The sequence below is a fragment of the Geotrypetes seraphini genome, chromosome 1 (assembly GCF_902459505.1).
Source record: "Geotrypetes seraphini chromosome 1, aGeoSer1.1, whole genome shotgun sequence".
In the NCBI taxonomy this organism is placed as follows: Eukaryota; Metazoa; Chordata; class Amphibia; order Gymnophiona; family Dermophiidae; genus Geotrypetes; species Geotrypetes seraphini.
In genome coordinates this window covers 130,813,644-130,829,128 of record NC_047084.1, presented here as the reverse complement: position 1 = coordinate 130,829,128, position 15,485 = coordinate 130,813,644, and the positions used below count along the sequence as shown (strand labels likewise).

Genomic DNA, 15,485 nt, shown 5'->3' with positions numbered 1-15,485 from the left:
TGTAGGTACTTGGAGGGCCGCAGAAAAAATAGTTAATGTCTTATTAAAGAAATGACAATTTTGCTTGCGGTAGAACTCTTTATAATTTATAAATCTTTCCTTTTGGCCAAGTCTTAATAATAATATTGTTATTTATAGCTAAAGAGACATATGATCAAGAAACTGTTTTATTTTACTTTTGTGATTATGATAAACATATCGAGGGCCTCAAAATAGTACTTGGCGGGCCGCATGTGCCCCCGAGCCACGAGTTTGAGACCACTGCTCTAGAGCATGCTTAGAACAAATAGCACCCCTGTGCAGCATCCAGAACTTCCAAAGACTCCAGTCCAAGTTTATTTAGAAACATAGAAACATGATGGCAGATAAAGGCCAAATGGCCCATCCAGTATGCCAATCCACAGTAACCATTATCTCTTACATAGAAACATAGAAGATGACGGCAGAAAAGGGCTACAGCCCATCAAGTCTGCCCACTCTGCTTACCCACCCCCTGTCTATGCCCTAATGACCCAATTTCCTTATCTTGACCCTCATAGGGATCCCACATGGGTATCCCATTTATTCTTAAAGTCTGGCACGCTGTCTACCTCGATCACCTGTACTGGAAGCTTGTTCCAATGATCAACCACTCTCTCTGTGAAGAAATACTTTCTGGTGTCGCCATAAAATTTTCTGCCCCTGAGTTTCAGCAGGTGCCCTCTTGTGGCAGAGGGTCCCTTGAGAAAGAAAATATCATCTTCCACTTCGACACGTCCTGTGAGGTACTTAAATGTTTCGATCATGTCTCCCCTCTACCTACGTTCCTCGAGAGTGTAGAGCTGCAATTTGTTCAGTCTCTCTTCGTACGAGAGACCCTTGAACCCCGAGATCATCCTGGTGGCCGTCCGCTGAACCGATTCAATTCTGCGCACATCTTTACTGTAATGTGGCCTCCAGAATTGCACACAGTATTCCAGATGAGGTCTCACCATGGCCCTGTACAACGGCATTATGACTTCAGGCTTTCGGCTGACGAAACTTCTATTGCTACAACCCAATATCTGCCTTGCCTTAGATGAAGCCTTCTCCACTTGATTGGCAGTTTTCATGTCTGCACTGATGATTACTCCTAAATCTCGTTCTGCTGAAGTCCTAGTTAAAGTTTCTCCGTTCAAGAAGTACGTCCTGCATGGATTTCCGCTTCCGAGGTGCATGACCTTACATTTCTTAGCATTGAAGCCTAGCTGCCAGGTTGAGGACCAACTTTCCAATGTAAGCAGGTCCTGCGCCATATAATTCTGTAAACTGCATTCACTTACTATATTACATAGTTTGGCGTCATCGGCGAATAGTGTTATTTTACCTTGAAGCCCTTGAGTCAGATCCCCTATGAATATGTTGAAAAGGAGTGGACCCAGGACCAAGCCCTGCGGCACTCCACTAGTCACCTCCGATGTTTTAGAGAGGGTACCATTAACCACCACCCTCTGAAGTCTGCCACTCAGCCAATCATTGACCCATGCAGTTAGTGTCTCTTCTAACCCCATCGATTCCATCTTGCTTAGCAGCCTGCGGTGTGGGACACTGTCAAAAGCTTTACTGAAGTCCAGGTACATGACGTCCAAAGACTCTCCCAAGTCCAACTTTCTTGTTACCCAGAACAAGAAAGTTGGACTTGGGAGAGTCTTTGGACGTCATGTACCTGGACTTCAGTAAAGCTTTTGACAGTGTCTCTCTAAGAAATCCCAGGTGCCTATCAAAGGCTTTCTTGAATTCAGACACAGTCTCTGTCTCCACCACCTCTTCCAGGAGACTGTTCCACGCATCTACCACCCTTTCTGTAAGAAAGGATTTCCTTAGATTACTCCTGAGTCTATCGCCTCTTAACTTCATCCTATGCCCTCATTGCAGAGTTTCTTTTCAAATGAAAGAAACTCGATTCATGCGCATTTACACTATGTAGGTATTTAAACATCTCTATCATATCTCCTGTCTCCCGCCTTTCCTCCAAAGTGTACAGATTGAGATCTTTAAGTCTGTCCCCGAGCAGCACTGCTTTTCTGAATACTTGTTTTGATTGACTTCCTGGACCCTGAAAGTGCCAATTTGAACACCAGGCACTATTAACAGCCACCTACCAGTCAGCGGGGGCTTCATTCTTCAGAGTGAAAAAGCTGACACTTAAGTAGCCCGCAGCCACAGGGCGAGCCCTAAGGGGTCCACCCTGCCCCTCGGGAGCCCCTTAGGAGCCACAAAGAGCCTGGAGAGCCAATCTGGGAAAACGCTAAGTGTTTACTGACTTTAATGTTTATTATGGGCAAACATAAAGCTAAAATTCATGTATCAACACCAGTTCAGTCTGGTCCTATAGATCGACACTTAATTAGTATGAGCAACAAAAAATGCAAGTTAATAGAGTAGAATTAATATCTGAAGCCTCTCTTAGCTCTCCAGACAGGATACCACCTCCTCCCCCTGTGGTTAAGGGATTAAGGCCTGGTATAGAGGAGGGTCTTTCCCAAATTGCTCCTGTTCCTCAGCCTTCCATGACTATGACATACTTGGAACTTCCACAACTTATTAGTTCTTCTGGAATGGCTGAGGAACAACAGGAAATACCACAGGAAGCTACATTGAGCGATTTGTGGAAACAAAATGTACAGATGGAGAATATGTTAAAATCAGTTACTAATCAAGTTCAAGTATTCTCTAAAGAAATGGTGAATAAACTTGAAAATGCTGATTCTAATATAAAAATTCTTGATCATAGAACAGGTTTAGCTGAAAACCAATTTTTAAATTTACATTCTTTTTCTGCATCATCAATTAAGAATTCATACAATATTTACCTGAAATTAGAAATGATGGAGAATTTGGCAAAGGCTAAGAATCTGCACTTGATAAATTTCCCTAAAACACATTTGATCTCCCCAGAGATAATAATAATAATAATAACAGCTTATATACCGCAATACCGTGAAGTTCTATGCGGTTTACAAAGATTAAGCAAAGGTACAAATTGATTGACTTTAGGAAGTATCTTAAGGAGATATTGGGTATGGCAAGTGCAGATTCGTTAGTTTTTTCCAATATATATTATATACCTCAAAAGAAAAAAGTGGCAGGAGAGCACGGAACGGACCAGCTTGTGTCTGTTGATCTTAATTGGACAGAATTTCTTGAAGACTCCCAAGATCTGATACAGGAAAGGTCCACTTTATTGGTCTCCTGCTTAAATGAAGTGGATAAGATATTGATTTTAAAATTATACTTTAAAAATAAAGAGGCTAAATTTTCTGGTGATAAGATTATGATGTTTCCCGACGTGGCCAGACCTTTGTGGCTTTAAAATCTAGAGCTCTGTGGCTGGGAGCTACCTTCTTTTTAAAGTTTTTCTGTAAGTGCTCGATACACTTACAAAATAAGGATTATATTTTTGGGAACCAACACAATTAGAGTTATTCTTACAGGGTAATGAAAATTAATTTGAAGTGATTATTCTGATTTTGACTGAGGGTCCTTTAATATTTTCCAGTGCTGAGAGTTTAAAGAAAATTCCTTGTGGGTCTGGCTGGTCCCATTTGGATAATTTTTCTTTTTTTATTTGCCTTTATTGTTTACTTTTGAATTTGAAACAGTCTTCTCTCAATAATATAGGCTTGATGTTTTTTGGAAAACCTCTTTGTATCATATTTGTTATTTGACTGTTCCATATTCTTTGTTATGTGTATTACATTCAATGATAAATTTATAGTAGCCTTCCTCTGAACCGACTCCATCCTTTTTATATCTTTTTTACCCATCCTCCAAAAAGAACCGAGGAAAGGTTACAAGTTAACACAAAAGCAGGATCTACCTCCTTGGCACATTGGCCTTAAGATGTTTCCCCAAACACTTCTTTTCCCTGTGCTAAAGGTCTGTATAATATTCCCACTTAACAGACATTCACAGAAATTCATCTTCTCCCTCTTCTGCCTTTGTTACACCTGGTAGAATTCTGCATGGTGAGGGGAGAGGGTGAAATGTTGCACATGATAATGGAGGGGAGGAAGGAAGAAATGATGCATGGAGGTGGATAGAGAGGTTTAACCCAGGGCGCAAGACAGTGGGAGAGAGAGAGATGGTGGAAAAGAAACAGAAATGTTAGATATGGCAGTAGAAGGGAGGGAGGGAGGGAGAGAATGCTGCATGGGGGAGGGAGGGAGATGGGTGTTGGACATGGGGATTGATAAGAGCGAGGGAGAGATACACAGGAGATAGAGGGGGGAGGAGGAAGATGTTGGATCCAGGAGCAGAATGGAGTGATGGCAATGGGAGTGAGGGATGAGAGTGGGAGAAATGCTGGAGAACAGGGGATAGTGCCTGAGAGAAGAGAGAGGGAAATGTCAGGGAAGAAAGAGGGAACAGGTGCTGGGCTATAAGAGTGGAAGAAGGAAGATGATGAGAATGGTAGAACTCTGAGGGGTAGGAGAGGGTGGCAAGCAAACAGATGAGAGGACAGATATTTCAGAGGGTAGAAATATAGTAATAGGAGATGCGTTGAAGATGAAAGGGAATGGAGGGCAGAGGAAGGAATGAGATGAGGAATGGGAGAAAAAATGGAAATTTGATAGGTAGCTAAAAAGTGAAAAAGAGGAGAAAAAGGCAGGAAAGAGCTGAAAAGAAATTATCAATATGTCAGAGGCAGATATAGTGAGGGAAAAGACAAATGGATAGAAACAACTTGAAGGAGAATTAGATGATGACAAAAAGAAGAAAAGAGAAGCTGGAACCAACATGATAGAGAAAAAACCCCATAAATGGAATATGAATAATCATCAGCAAAAATATTGTTTCAGTTTTGACAAATAAACTTACAGAATATTGTGTGCAGAATTCAGAATTTTTTGCACAGAATTCCGTCAGGAGAACTTTGTTTGAACACTGCTATAGATGATCTTAATTTAAAGTCTTGGGACCAGCCGCTTCCCACCACCATCTCTTCTGTATGGAGAGATTACTTGGGCCACTCATACTTCACTTGGACATCATAGAGCCTCAGGACCACCGGGGTCATCTAGCCTTCCTTCAGGCCATCCCACATAATACCATGCAGCCTTTATACAGAAATTGTAAGCGCTCTGTCTAAGAATGATCCATTCCTTAGCTAAACTTCTTGACCACTCTGCTTTAAACACTCATTCATTCTCTGGTCATTTCCTGTTTGGAGTACGGAAGCGCTTTATACCATGGAATCACCAAGAACAAGTTAAGACGTCTATGGATAATCCAGAATACTGCCGTTAAAATAATTTGACCATGTAACTCCTCTTCTAATTAAAGCTCATTGGCTCCCTATTAATCATCGAGTTACATATTGTTGACTTTTAAAACTAGAACAACAGGTCAGCCAGAATTTATCAATAGACTTTGGATTCCATACCCTTCATCACACACCCTTCAATCCTCTGATGAAAACTTACTAGCTATTCTGTCACTGAACCATATAAATACTAGGTTGCTCCCACCCTTTGGAACTCAGCCCCAAATTTGTTAAGAGAGACAATCACCCTTGAGAAATTCACGTCTTCTCTTAAGACGTTCCTCTTTAAAGATGCTTTCCAAGTTTAGCTGTCATAAGGATTTTTAAACTTTTCTTAGTCCATTTCTTTTAGACTTACATGTTTATTACCCTGCCCTCTTGTTCTTTCCCGGTTTCTTCTCTTTCCTTAAAATTATATTGTAGTTCTCCCTATTCCCTTTTGTACCTGTTTGTCCAGTCTTAATGTAATCTGTTTGTTGTCCCTTTACGTTGTTTTTTAGTATAATTTGTTTACCCTAGTTTTTATTATACAACCACCTTGAATTACATGGAAACTTAGTGTGGCACAGTGGTTAAAGCTACAGCCTCCGTACCCTAAGGTTGTGGGTTCAAACCCACGCTGCTCCTTGTGACCCTCAGCAAGTCACTTAATCCCATTGCCCCAGGTACCTTAGATAGATTGTGAGCTCACCGGGACAAATAGGGAAAAATACTTGAGCTCCTGAATAAATTCATGTAAATCATTCTGAGCTCCCCTGGGAGAACTGTATAGAAAAATGAATTTAAATAAATAAAGCAATAATTAAACAGTTAAAAAAAATAAAGCTGTGAAAAAAAAGAGAAACCAAGCCAAAACAGATTATTGCCTCAATTTGAATCCCAGAAAAATGGCTATTATGAGCGAGCAGGAAACCTCCAGTTCTTCTAACTTTGAACGGTAAAAGAGTTAATCTTCAATCCAAGGTTCATAGCCTAGGGCTCTGGTTGGATTCTTGACTACAAGGAGATTCTGAAATCAACATTTACCGTAATCTCAGCTGTATTTGTTTTTAGCTCGGTCCTATTTTCCTTTTGGGCATGCAAAAATTATTCATGCTTTAATATTTTCTAGACTTGATTATTGCACATCATTGTACTTGGATCTTCCTAAGAACTCGTTATCTGGGATTTAATTCATTTTCTATCCTGTTTTTCTCCAAAGAGTTCAGAAAGGGTTACAGGTTAAACATACATAATATATTCAGTACTAATTTACGATACAAGTTTTTATCCTAACTTGACACATACTAGGGGTCTAAGATTTTTTTTAAACAAATTTTATCTTAACGTAACACATACCAGGGATCTAGTACTGATGTACATTTCTTTGTAATCTTTTGGTCATGGGAAGGGGAGGTGAAGAGGTATGTTTTTAGTGCTTTCCTAAAGTTGAGGAGTCCTTCAAGGGATCCGATGTGCGGGGGCAATCGATTCCAATGGCTCAGTATTGACATGGAAGTAGGAATGTTGTTTGGCGGTTTGCAGTTGACGGGCACGACCAGGGGGCATATTTCATCCTGGGAGTGGAGGGACCTGTTTGGTACGTACAGAGGGAGCTTGGTCGACACGTAGCCTGGCGCCATGCCGTGCAAGGATTTAAATGCTAGTATAAGGTCCTTGAAGACATAATGTTTGACCAGGCAGTCAGTGAGCCGCCAATAGAGCCTGGGAGACAGGGTCGCCTGCGTGGAAGTCTGATTGCCACATTTTGGACATGGTGGAGACATAGTATATTCTTTGCCACAAGACCACTGAATAGTGCATTGCAGTAATCCTGTCGCCTTGAGCCTGTATAGGTATGTGCGACTCACAAATGGAAGATTAGATTAGATTTATCCATGCGGGAGAGTACTAAAGCATAGAGTAGTTGGCTAAAATCGGATTCTGAAAAGTGGTTCCTTATTTTTTGGAGTTGTCGCAGGTAGTAAAATGAGGAAGATACCACCTGTGAGATATGGTTGGAGAGTGATAGGTTGGAATTATAGAGTATCCCTAGGCTGCATACTTGGCCTTTTGCAGTTATAGTAGTCAAGTTCCAACGTAGCGAGGGACAGATGCGGTTGCAGCATTCTTTGCGGATCCAAAGGAGTTCCATTTTGGAGGCATTTAGTTGCAATTTGTTGACGGACATCCAGTTTTTGATTTCTGAGAGGCAGTTCAGAAGTTTAGCAATTTGGGCATCCTAGTTTTCTTCTAGCATAGGTATATTTGGATGTCATCTGCGAAGGAGTGAATCTGTATTTGGTATTTGCGGGCTACATCTAGGACAGGTCTAATGTAGAGCATGAATAATAGAGGGGATTGCAGAGCCCTCTGCAGAACATCACATTTTATCGGTTTGGGTTTCGATAGCTCATCGTTGAGCAGTACACTTTAGGATCTATTATTCAGGAAGGAGGTGAACCATCGTAACACAGTGTCTCAGATTCCAATTTCAGAGAGCTGTGCAACGAGGAGAGGATGGTCAATAGTGTTGAACGTCAAACTGAGATCCAGCAGTACCAGAAGGATATCATCATCCTTGTCCATGAGTTTCCAGTAGTCGCCAACGATGTTGAGAAGGATATTTTCAGTACTATGGAATTTCCTGAATCCCAATTGAAAAACGGATAGGGCTCCTTGTTCGTTGATGAAGGAGTGCAATTGTTTTTTCCAGGATCTTGGAGACAAAGCGTAGGTTGGAGACAGGTCTAAAGTTGCCGGCCACGTTAGGGTTGAGCATGAGTTTTTCAAGATAGGTGTGATGACCACCAACTTCCAGTTTGTGGACACTACACCTGTTTTTAGAGAGGTGTTGATGAGAGAAGGATGGAGTCTACAAAGGTGCGGCAGACACGAGTCCAGATTGGAGCTGGAAGGGCGAATAGTGTCTAGTATCTCATTGATGCTATTTTGGGAGATAGTTTTGAAGTGAGATAGATTCCCAGTTGTGGTTTTAGTTATTTTGTCTGAGTCTGTTGTGCAATGGAGTCGAAAGCGAGACCATATTTTGTCTACTTTATCAGTGAAGTGTTGCTTTATAAATCAAAATTTTTGACAGGGTAAGTCCATTACTAAAATCCTTAGATTGGTCTCCTATTAATGTTATCAGATGCACACTGCTATACTCATTAATTCGTTGTATGTAAAGTTTCTCTTTATTGTATTTACAGTCTCTCGTATTGTAAACCGACTAATTCGTTGTATGTAAAGTTTCTCTTTATTGTATTTACAGTTCTCGTATTGTAAACCGCCTAGAAGTCGCAAGATTGCTGGCGGTATATAAGAATAAAGTTATTATTATTATTATTATTATAGCTGCTAGACTAGAGTTTAAAATTTTATGTTTAATTTTCCAAATTTGGTATGGCGGTAGCCCTGAGTATTTGTCTTCTTTAGTCTCTTTTCAGACTGGGTATGGTTTCAGCAAAGCTTTCTGTTCCTGCTCTATCTTCTTTGATGCTTTGCAAGAGTAATATTATGGAATTCTAGGCCAAAAGATCTTAGATTAGAACATGATTTGAAAATTCATAACAGCTGAAGTTTTGGTTGATTCAGAAGCATTTTAACTCTTAGATCGACTTCTAATAGGTTTTTTTGTATTATCTTTGATAACTATTATTCTGTAAACTGTTCAGAGCTATTTGGTCAATATAGTATACAAAGAATGATGTTATGTTATGTTTAGGCTAACAAATGTTTTAAGAGCTATGTCTGAAAGCCTAGCTCTAACAGCATTTGTTAACCAGAGAATAATAGCTCTTCAGCTTGGCTGGTTTCCGTACTCACCTTCAAGAACTTTTAAGTATAAGTAGTTCATGCCTTACCTCAGAGATAGATGGATTTCCTCTGCCTCCAGGACTGCACCCGTCAAAGGCTGCACCAGAACCCCATCCCCAGGTTTGACCTGTAGACTCCTCTGTGTCGGTGAACTCAGACCAACTTTCCCCAAAGGGAATCCAGAGACTGGCCACGCAGTACAGACCTGCCAATAAGCAAAGAAAAAGCACTGCTGCCTCACACAAGGGCCAGGTAATTATTTTAATTTTCACATTGCTCCTGCCTTGTATCCTTAAAGGAGTATTACCACTGATGTTACAATGGAAGAGTCTTTTGCATCCATCCTCTGCGTTTATCCCAAGCATTCTTGAATTATCTCATAGATGTTTGGGATAAAAACAGAGAGTCACTATTCAGAAAAAGTATGGTGAATACTTAATAGATGGAGCTTCAGGAGTTCGGATGCAAGACCAATGCTGGACAGACTTTTATAGAAGCAAGTTACAGTGACATCTGTACCTGGGACTTTTAATATGGCATTCTCTGCAGTAATCCTTAGTGCTCCTCTGCTGTTCTCAGCTGTCTGTGAATAGTTTGCTAAGAATGCTGGTTGACTGAATGTTTGAAAAGCTTGCTTTTGTGCGTTTTGATGTGGATGTTTTTATATTTGAGAACGGTCAAAAGAGAGAGATATACTAAGTTTATAATCTTTTCAAAATAGTTGGTCAAATAATTTCTGTCACTCTTAAATTGTCTTTAGTTTATAGTCTTTTGTAAACCGCATAGAACTTATGGTCACGCAGTTAATAAGTATGATGTTATGTTATGTTATGTTTAGATAGGTCATTATAAAAAAAGATAAGACGTCTTGCTGTTTTGAGAATGGACGTTTTCTCTACTCCCAAAATGCCCAAACTCAGACTTCAATGTCCTATTGAAAATGCCCCTCTTTATGTCTGAAGAATGTATTATAAATTGCTTCCCAACAGCTAGGATGGGCTTGGTTTTGCTGGGAGGGGTTTTAAAATTATTGATTGTATTTCCTTTGTTATCTTTTTTCCCCCTTGTATTGACACATTACTTCTGGTGTCAGTTACTTCAAGAAATTTAACTTAACTCCTTGAAAGAAAAAAAAGGTGGTACAAAAGATTTCCAGCCTGATAAGCTCTTCTGGAAAAGCAATTTTGGATATCAAAACAATTCGTAGCCATTCCTCATGGTATGAAAGCCCCAGCTTGAGGTTCTAAGGGGGACAAAGGGCTCCTTTTACTAAGCTGCGATAGCGGTTTTAGCGTGCGCTGAATTACCACGTGTGCTAGATGCTACCAGCATTGAGCTGGCGTTAATTCTAGCCGCCTAGCACGGGTTTAGCGTGCGCTAAAAACGCTATCGCAGCTAAGTAAAAGGAGCCCAAAGTTTTGCATAAAACCTCAAATGCACCCCTTATCACCCCCCTCACCCCTTTTTACAGGGTGATTTTCTAGAACAGACTGGAGAAATGGCTATTTCTTCTGGATCCAATCAACACGCTAACCCTAATTTTCATCTAATGACCGTATTTGGATTTTACATTACATTACTCCCCCATGAAGGCTTGTAAAATAAGGTTTGTACCTGAGTCAGCGGACTGTGAAGTGACTTGCCCAAGGTCTTAAAAGGATCAGCCTGCAAAGCAAGATTTGAACTCAGGCCTCCCTATATCCCCAGGCTCCTTAGAGACTTATAAAGAAGAGGCCTCAACTAAGAGCTCTTGAGAAGAAAAAACTGCTACCTTCAGGAAGCCATCCTGATACTTTTGGCATCAGAGAAGGTCTCCCGTATGCAATTCTCATCTCTAAAGAGATCCACCTCTTCTGAGATCTTCTCTCTGCTGTATGGCATATTAGCAAGCCTGAAAGGCAAGCACAAGCAAAAAGAATCCAACAGAACGGCAGTAATATGTCAAACAGCAAACAAAAAAGAGACCTGCAGAGATGATGTACAAAAAACCAAGTCTTTAATCAATACCTAAGCAGTTTGTATCCACAGAATATGGTCCACATAAGGTAATAAACCAGGACCCGACGTGGTCCGTGTTTCAAACAACATTTCTTCCTCAGGGGTCCACATTCTAGGAAACTATTTGGTATACAACTGAATAAAAGAGTGCAATTTAGTAGATAAAAAATGAATCCGGTGAGCAACATCGCAGTGCCATGCTACTAAATTGCACTCTTTTATCCAGTTGTATACCAAATAGTTTCCAAGAATGTGGTTTTTATACCTTTAGGACCCCTGAGGAAGCAGTGTTGTTCGAAACACGGACCGTGTCGGGTCCTGGTTTATTACCTTATATGGACCATATTCTTTGGATACAAACTGCTTACTTATTAGCAAGCCTTTCATGCCCATCTTCACAGAATGCCAAAGTACATAGCCATGAATTTGTGGGTGTCAATATTCACAGCAAAGGCTCTTGACATTGCTGGGGAAAAAAATCAAATTCAAATGAGATCTTTTTTCACATTCCTTGCTCCTTTCCATAAGGGTTTCAAATTCCTTTTACCTTTCTTGGTGGAAAAGCTCAAATTTTGCAGCATCCTGCAAAATGGAATGCAGTTATTCAACTATATAAATTTGATCAGAAGAATAGCTTTCTGGTTTACTCTTCCCAGTATGATTAAAATCTTAGACTCAAGACTTGAAGAGACCAAGGCACGAGTCCTTCAACCTTTTAAGAGACAGAATTTGACAATCTCTCTATGGTGTGGCAACTGGAGAATGCCATATCCTGGAGCTGCTTGATTACTGCAATATCATTTACCTGGCATCTTATAAGAAAATCTTAAATTGGATACGAGTAATACAAAACACGGCGGTGCGCTTAATGTTTGGGCTAAAAAAAATGTGACCATGTGAGTCCTTTCTATCAATGCAGTGTTCTCCCTAGCGCCTTTTAGCCGGGCGCTCCACCCGGCTAATTTAGGTGAGTGCCCGGCTGTCATTTCGGTTGCAAATTCGCCTAAGCCTGACTTTTTTTTTTTTTTTTAAAGCGCCAGTAAGTGGGTTTTCAGCTTTACTTTTTAAAAAAAATTTCCTACTGCTGGTTAGTTTTTACGGTCACAGTTGGAGGCAGGGGCTGCAGGCTCATTATGACGAGTGCACCTCTTTCTGATTGGTTTCACTCATTATGACGAGTGCACCTCTTTCTGATTGGTTTCGCTTTATTATTCTGATTGGTTTCGCTCATTATGACGAGTGCACCTCTTTCTGATTGGTTTCGCTCCTTATGACAAGTGCGCTTCTTTCTGATTGGTTTCGCTTTATTATTCTGATTGGTTTCGCTCATTATGACCGAGTGCTTATCTTTCTGCTGCTTATCCTGCAAGACAGGCTGGACATTGGTTCTTCAGAAAGAGGAGAGGCGGAAGCTAGTAGCTGCGTGTTTCAGTAACTGCTGCTGGCACACAGAAAAGGAGGGAGAAGGTGCCTAAGAGGAATAAAGCAGGTCCGAGAAATAGATTCACTACAGGCTAAGGGGGGAGTTAGGGCAAGGAGGGAAGCTTACAACTTGGTGTTCTTGCTTGCTTCGGGCCTTCCTCCTTTCTGTTTCCCTGAAGGCAGGCCCGAAGCAAGCAAGAGTATCAAGTTGTAAGCTTCCCTCCATCGCTAACCTATCTCCTGCTTTAGCCTGTAGCCAATCTGCTGACCGGGGGGAGAGGTCTATGGGGGGGGGAGAGAAATGCTGCTGCTGCACCTAATTTTTTTTTGGGGGGAAGACCAGGGAGAGGAGAGGAAAAAAGATGCCAAGACCATGGGAAGGAAGGAGGGCCCTTTTCCTGTGGTATTTTCCTGTGGGAAAGTAAGAAGCTTTTAAACTTGTCAGGGCTAAAACATTATCTTGTGTACCAGTCTGATGAATCAAATTGTTTATTTCATACACATCAGTATCTCGTTTAAGCTAAAAGGGAAAAAAACAAAACACCTCAAGAACAGTAGAAAAACATGCAGGCTGTCAGTCAAGTCAAATTCTGAAGCCACTGGGATATTATTTCCATGGTCATCTTAAATGTGTTTTTTTAAATTATTATTTCATTTACTATTTTTGCTCTGTCTTCACTAGTGTAATCAGGTCGGGCTACACTTGAGAGTCTGAGTAGGTTAGTAGCAGAAAGGGGGGGGAGAAGTGCAATTGAAATGGGACAATGGCTTGATTTCTCTTGGGTCGATACAGTATGTCACCTCACAATGACATTTTCTGTTAAGGTCACAGCTGCAGCAGCAAAAGTCTCCCTGCCCCACCTGTGCAAAGAATATTCCTGGGGAGTTTATGCAAAAATAAAAGTTCTGTGTAAAATCCTGTACATTTTCATTGTTCTTCCCTGCCCTAGACTTGTGCCATACTCATTATTTGTCATCCTTTTCCAGCAATCAGTCCTTAAGGGCCAGTGTAATAAAATGTGGGAGGTTATTCTGAGTTCTGTACTAATATAATAGGTGGGATGGTGTAGTTTTTGCTCATTCTTGGCCGAATAGTCCAGTCTTGTTCAATCTGACTGAGGATTCTAACAATCTTGCAGTCCTGACACTGATTTTCTGTTCGATTCAGGTGTTATGACTGGGCTATTCACTTATGGTCTTTGACCTAGGGGCCGCCGCGCGTGCAGACTGCTGGGCACGATGGACCACTAGTCTGAACCCAGCAGCGGTAATTCTTATAAATAAATGGCTAGATTGAACCTAATGACTTCATTAATGTATTTCCATTTTTTAAACCTCTATACAAGTGTTCTTCAGGCTTCGGTCCGAAATTTCCTGCCGGTACACAGGGCTGGCACGTGCATCAGGCCCCAGACATTGCTCTTCAGCCACTGGTCCACAGTGCGATCGATGCAACGTTGTCTTCGGGCCGGCTCCCTCTTCCTCAGTGTTGCAATGCACAAAGCCGTGGGCAGAGGCTCCTATGCGCGTCCTGCGCCTGAACTGGAAGCCTTCTCTCTGAAGTTGCAACGTCAGAGGAAAGGCTTCCAGATGAGGCGCGGGACACACATAGGAGCCTCTGCCCACGGCTTTGTGCACTGCAGCACTGAGGAAGAGGGAGCCGGCCCGAAGATAACACCGGGGAGCAGACCAGAAAGCAAGGCACAGCAGGGAGGGAATAATTTTATTTTTTAATTTAGTAATTGATTTATATCTGCTGTCTGTTCAGGAAGAAATGCATTTGTTTCTTTTCCTCTGGGGTTGTACTGCTTGCAGAGTCTTGAATCTTAGGGTTTCATTTGTATATATTTTCATTTTCGGTCCCTTATTTGCATGGGATTATCTGTGTTCTGGTAGGAATGAATGTTGAGAAGCATACAGTGTGCTTTGTGTAGTTTAATTTTGTGGTTAATACGATTATATTGTGTGTGTGTGTGTATATATGAAAAATGAATGGAAAAAATGGTATTACAATTAGTACTATTATGGGGGCAGGGTCTGGAGCGGAGATTGGTTGGAGATAGGCGGGGTCTGGCCCACGACTTAGCCCAGTGTTCTTCAACTGCCGGTCCACAAAATAATTATTTTATTTCCGCCGGTCTCCCTCATCGATTTACTAATTCCCACTAAGCCTCTCTTTCTAAGCCCTTCTACTTTTCATTGTAGTTTCTTTCTATACCAATTACTGTAAACCATGCCGAGCTCTACTTCTGTGGAGATGATGCGGTATACAAACTTAAGGTTTGGTTTAGTTTAGTTTAGTTAGGTGTCAAAAGGTTGAAAAACACTGCTTTATACCATTTGAAAGAGGGGAAATATCTAATTATTCACGTCTAGAATTGGATACTTCTTAAATTTAATAAAAATATTCTGGAACAAGTGTCAAACCTTAAAAAAGGAAGTCATATTGAGCATTGGAAAATAATTAATAATAATTAACTAATAAAAACAGTACACATTTAATTTTCCCCGCCACCAAATTTTCCCGTCCCGCCCCATCCGGCTACTTTTTCATGCCACCCGGCTAGAAAAAAATTTCTGGGGAAAACACTGCAATGGCTTCATTGGTTGCCATTTGAGGCAAGAACTTTGTTTAAATTTGGTTGCATTTGCTTTAAAGCACTGTTTGGTCTGGCTCCAGGATACCTATCCTCCCAATTTAAGTTACATAAGTCTAACAAAAATACCCGAATTAATTATATGTTTACGCATACATCGTTAAAAGCTTGTCGTTATAAGAGATTTCTGGACAAGACTTTTGCATTTCAGTTAGGAAAAATGAATTCATGGTTAAGTATTCTGATTCCTCAAGCACAATCATATTATGCTTTTAGGAAGTTATTTAAAACTTATCTGTTTGATAAGTTTGTAACTTGAATATTGTTGTATCTCTGCATATATGTATGTTTCACTGATTGTAAAGCCCTTCTTTGATGTGAACTGC

At 40.8% G+C, this 15,485-nt stretch overlaps 1 protein-coding gene across 2 annotated transcripts in view; it reads right to left on the bottom strand.

The window, feature by feature from the left end:
* The window catches only part of SPATA5 (spermatogenesis associated 5), a 460,802-nt gene that overhangs the window by 395,662 nt on the left and 49,655 nt on the right, over positions 1–15,485 (bottom strand). For both annotated transcript variants that reach the window (XM_033938624.1, XM_033938615.1), the window contains exon 3: positions 9,130–9,287. In XM_033938624.1, coding sequence (XP_033794515.1) covers positions 9,130–9,287 — 158 coding nt within the window. The remainder of the gene's footprint in view (positions 1–9,129; positions 9,288–15,485) is intronic.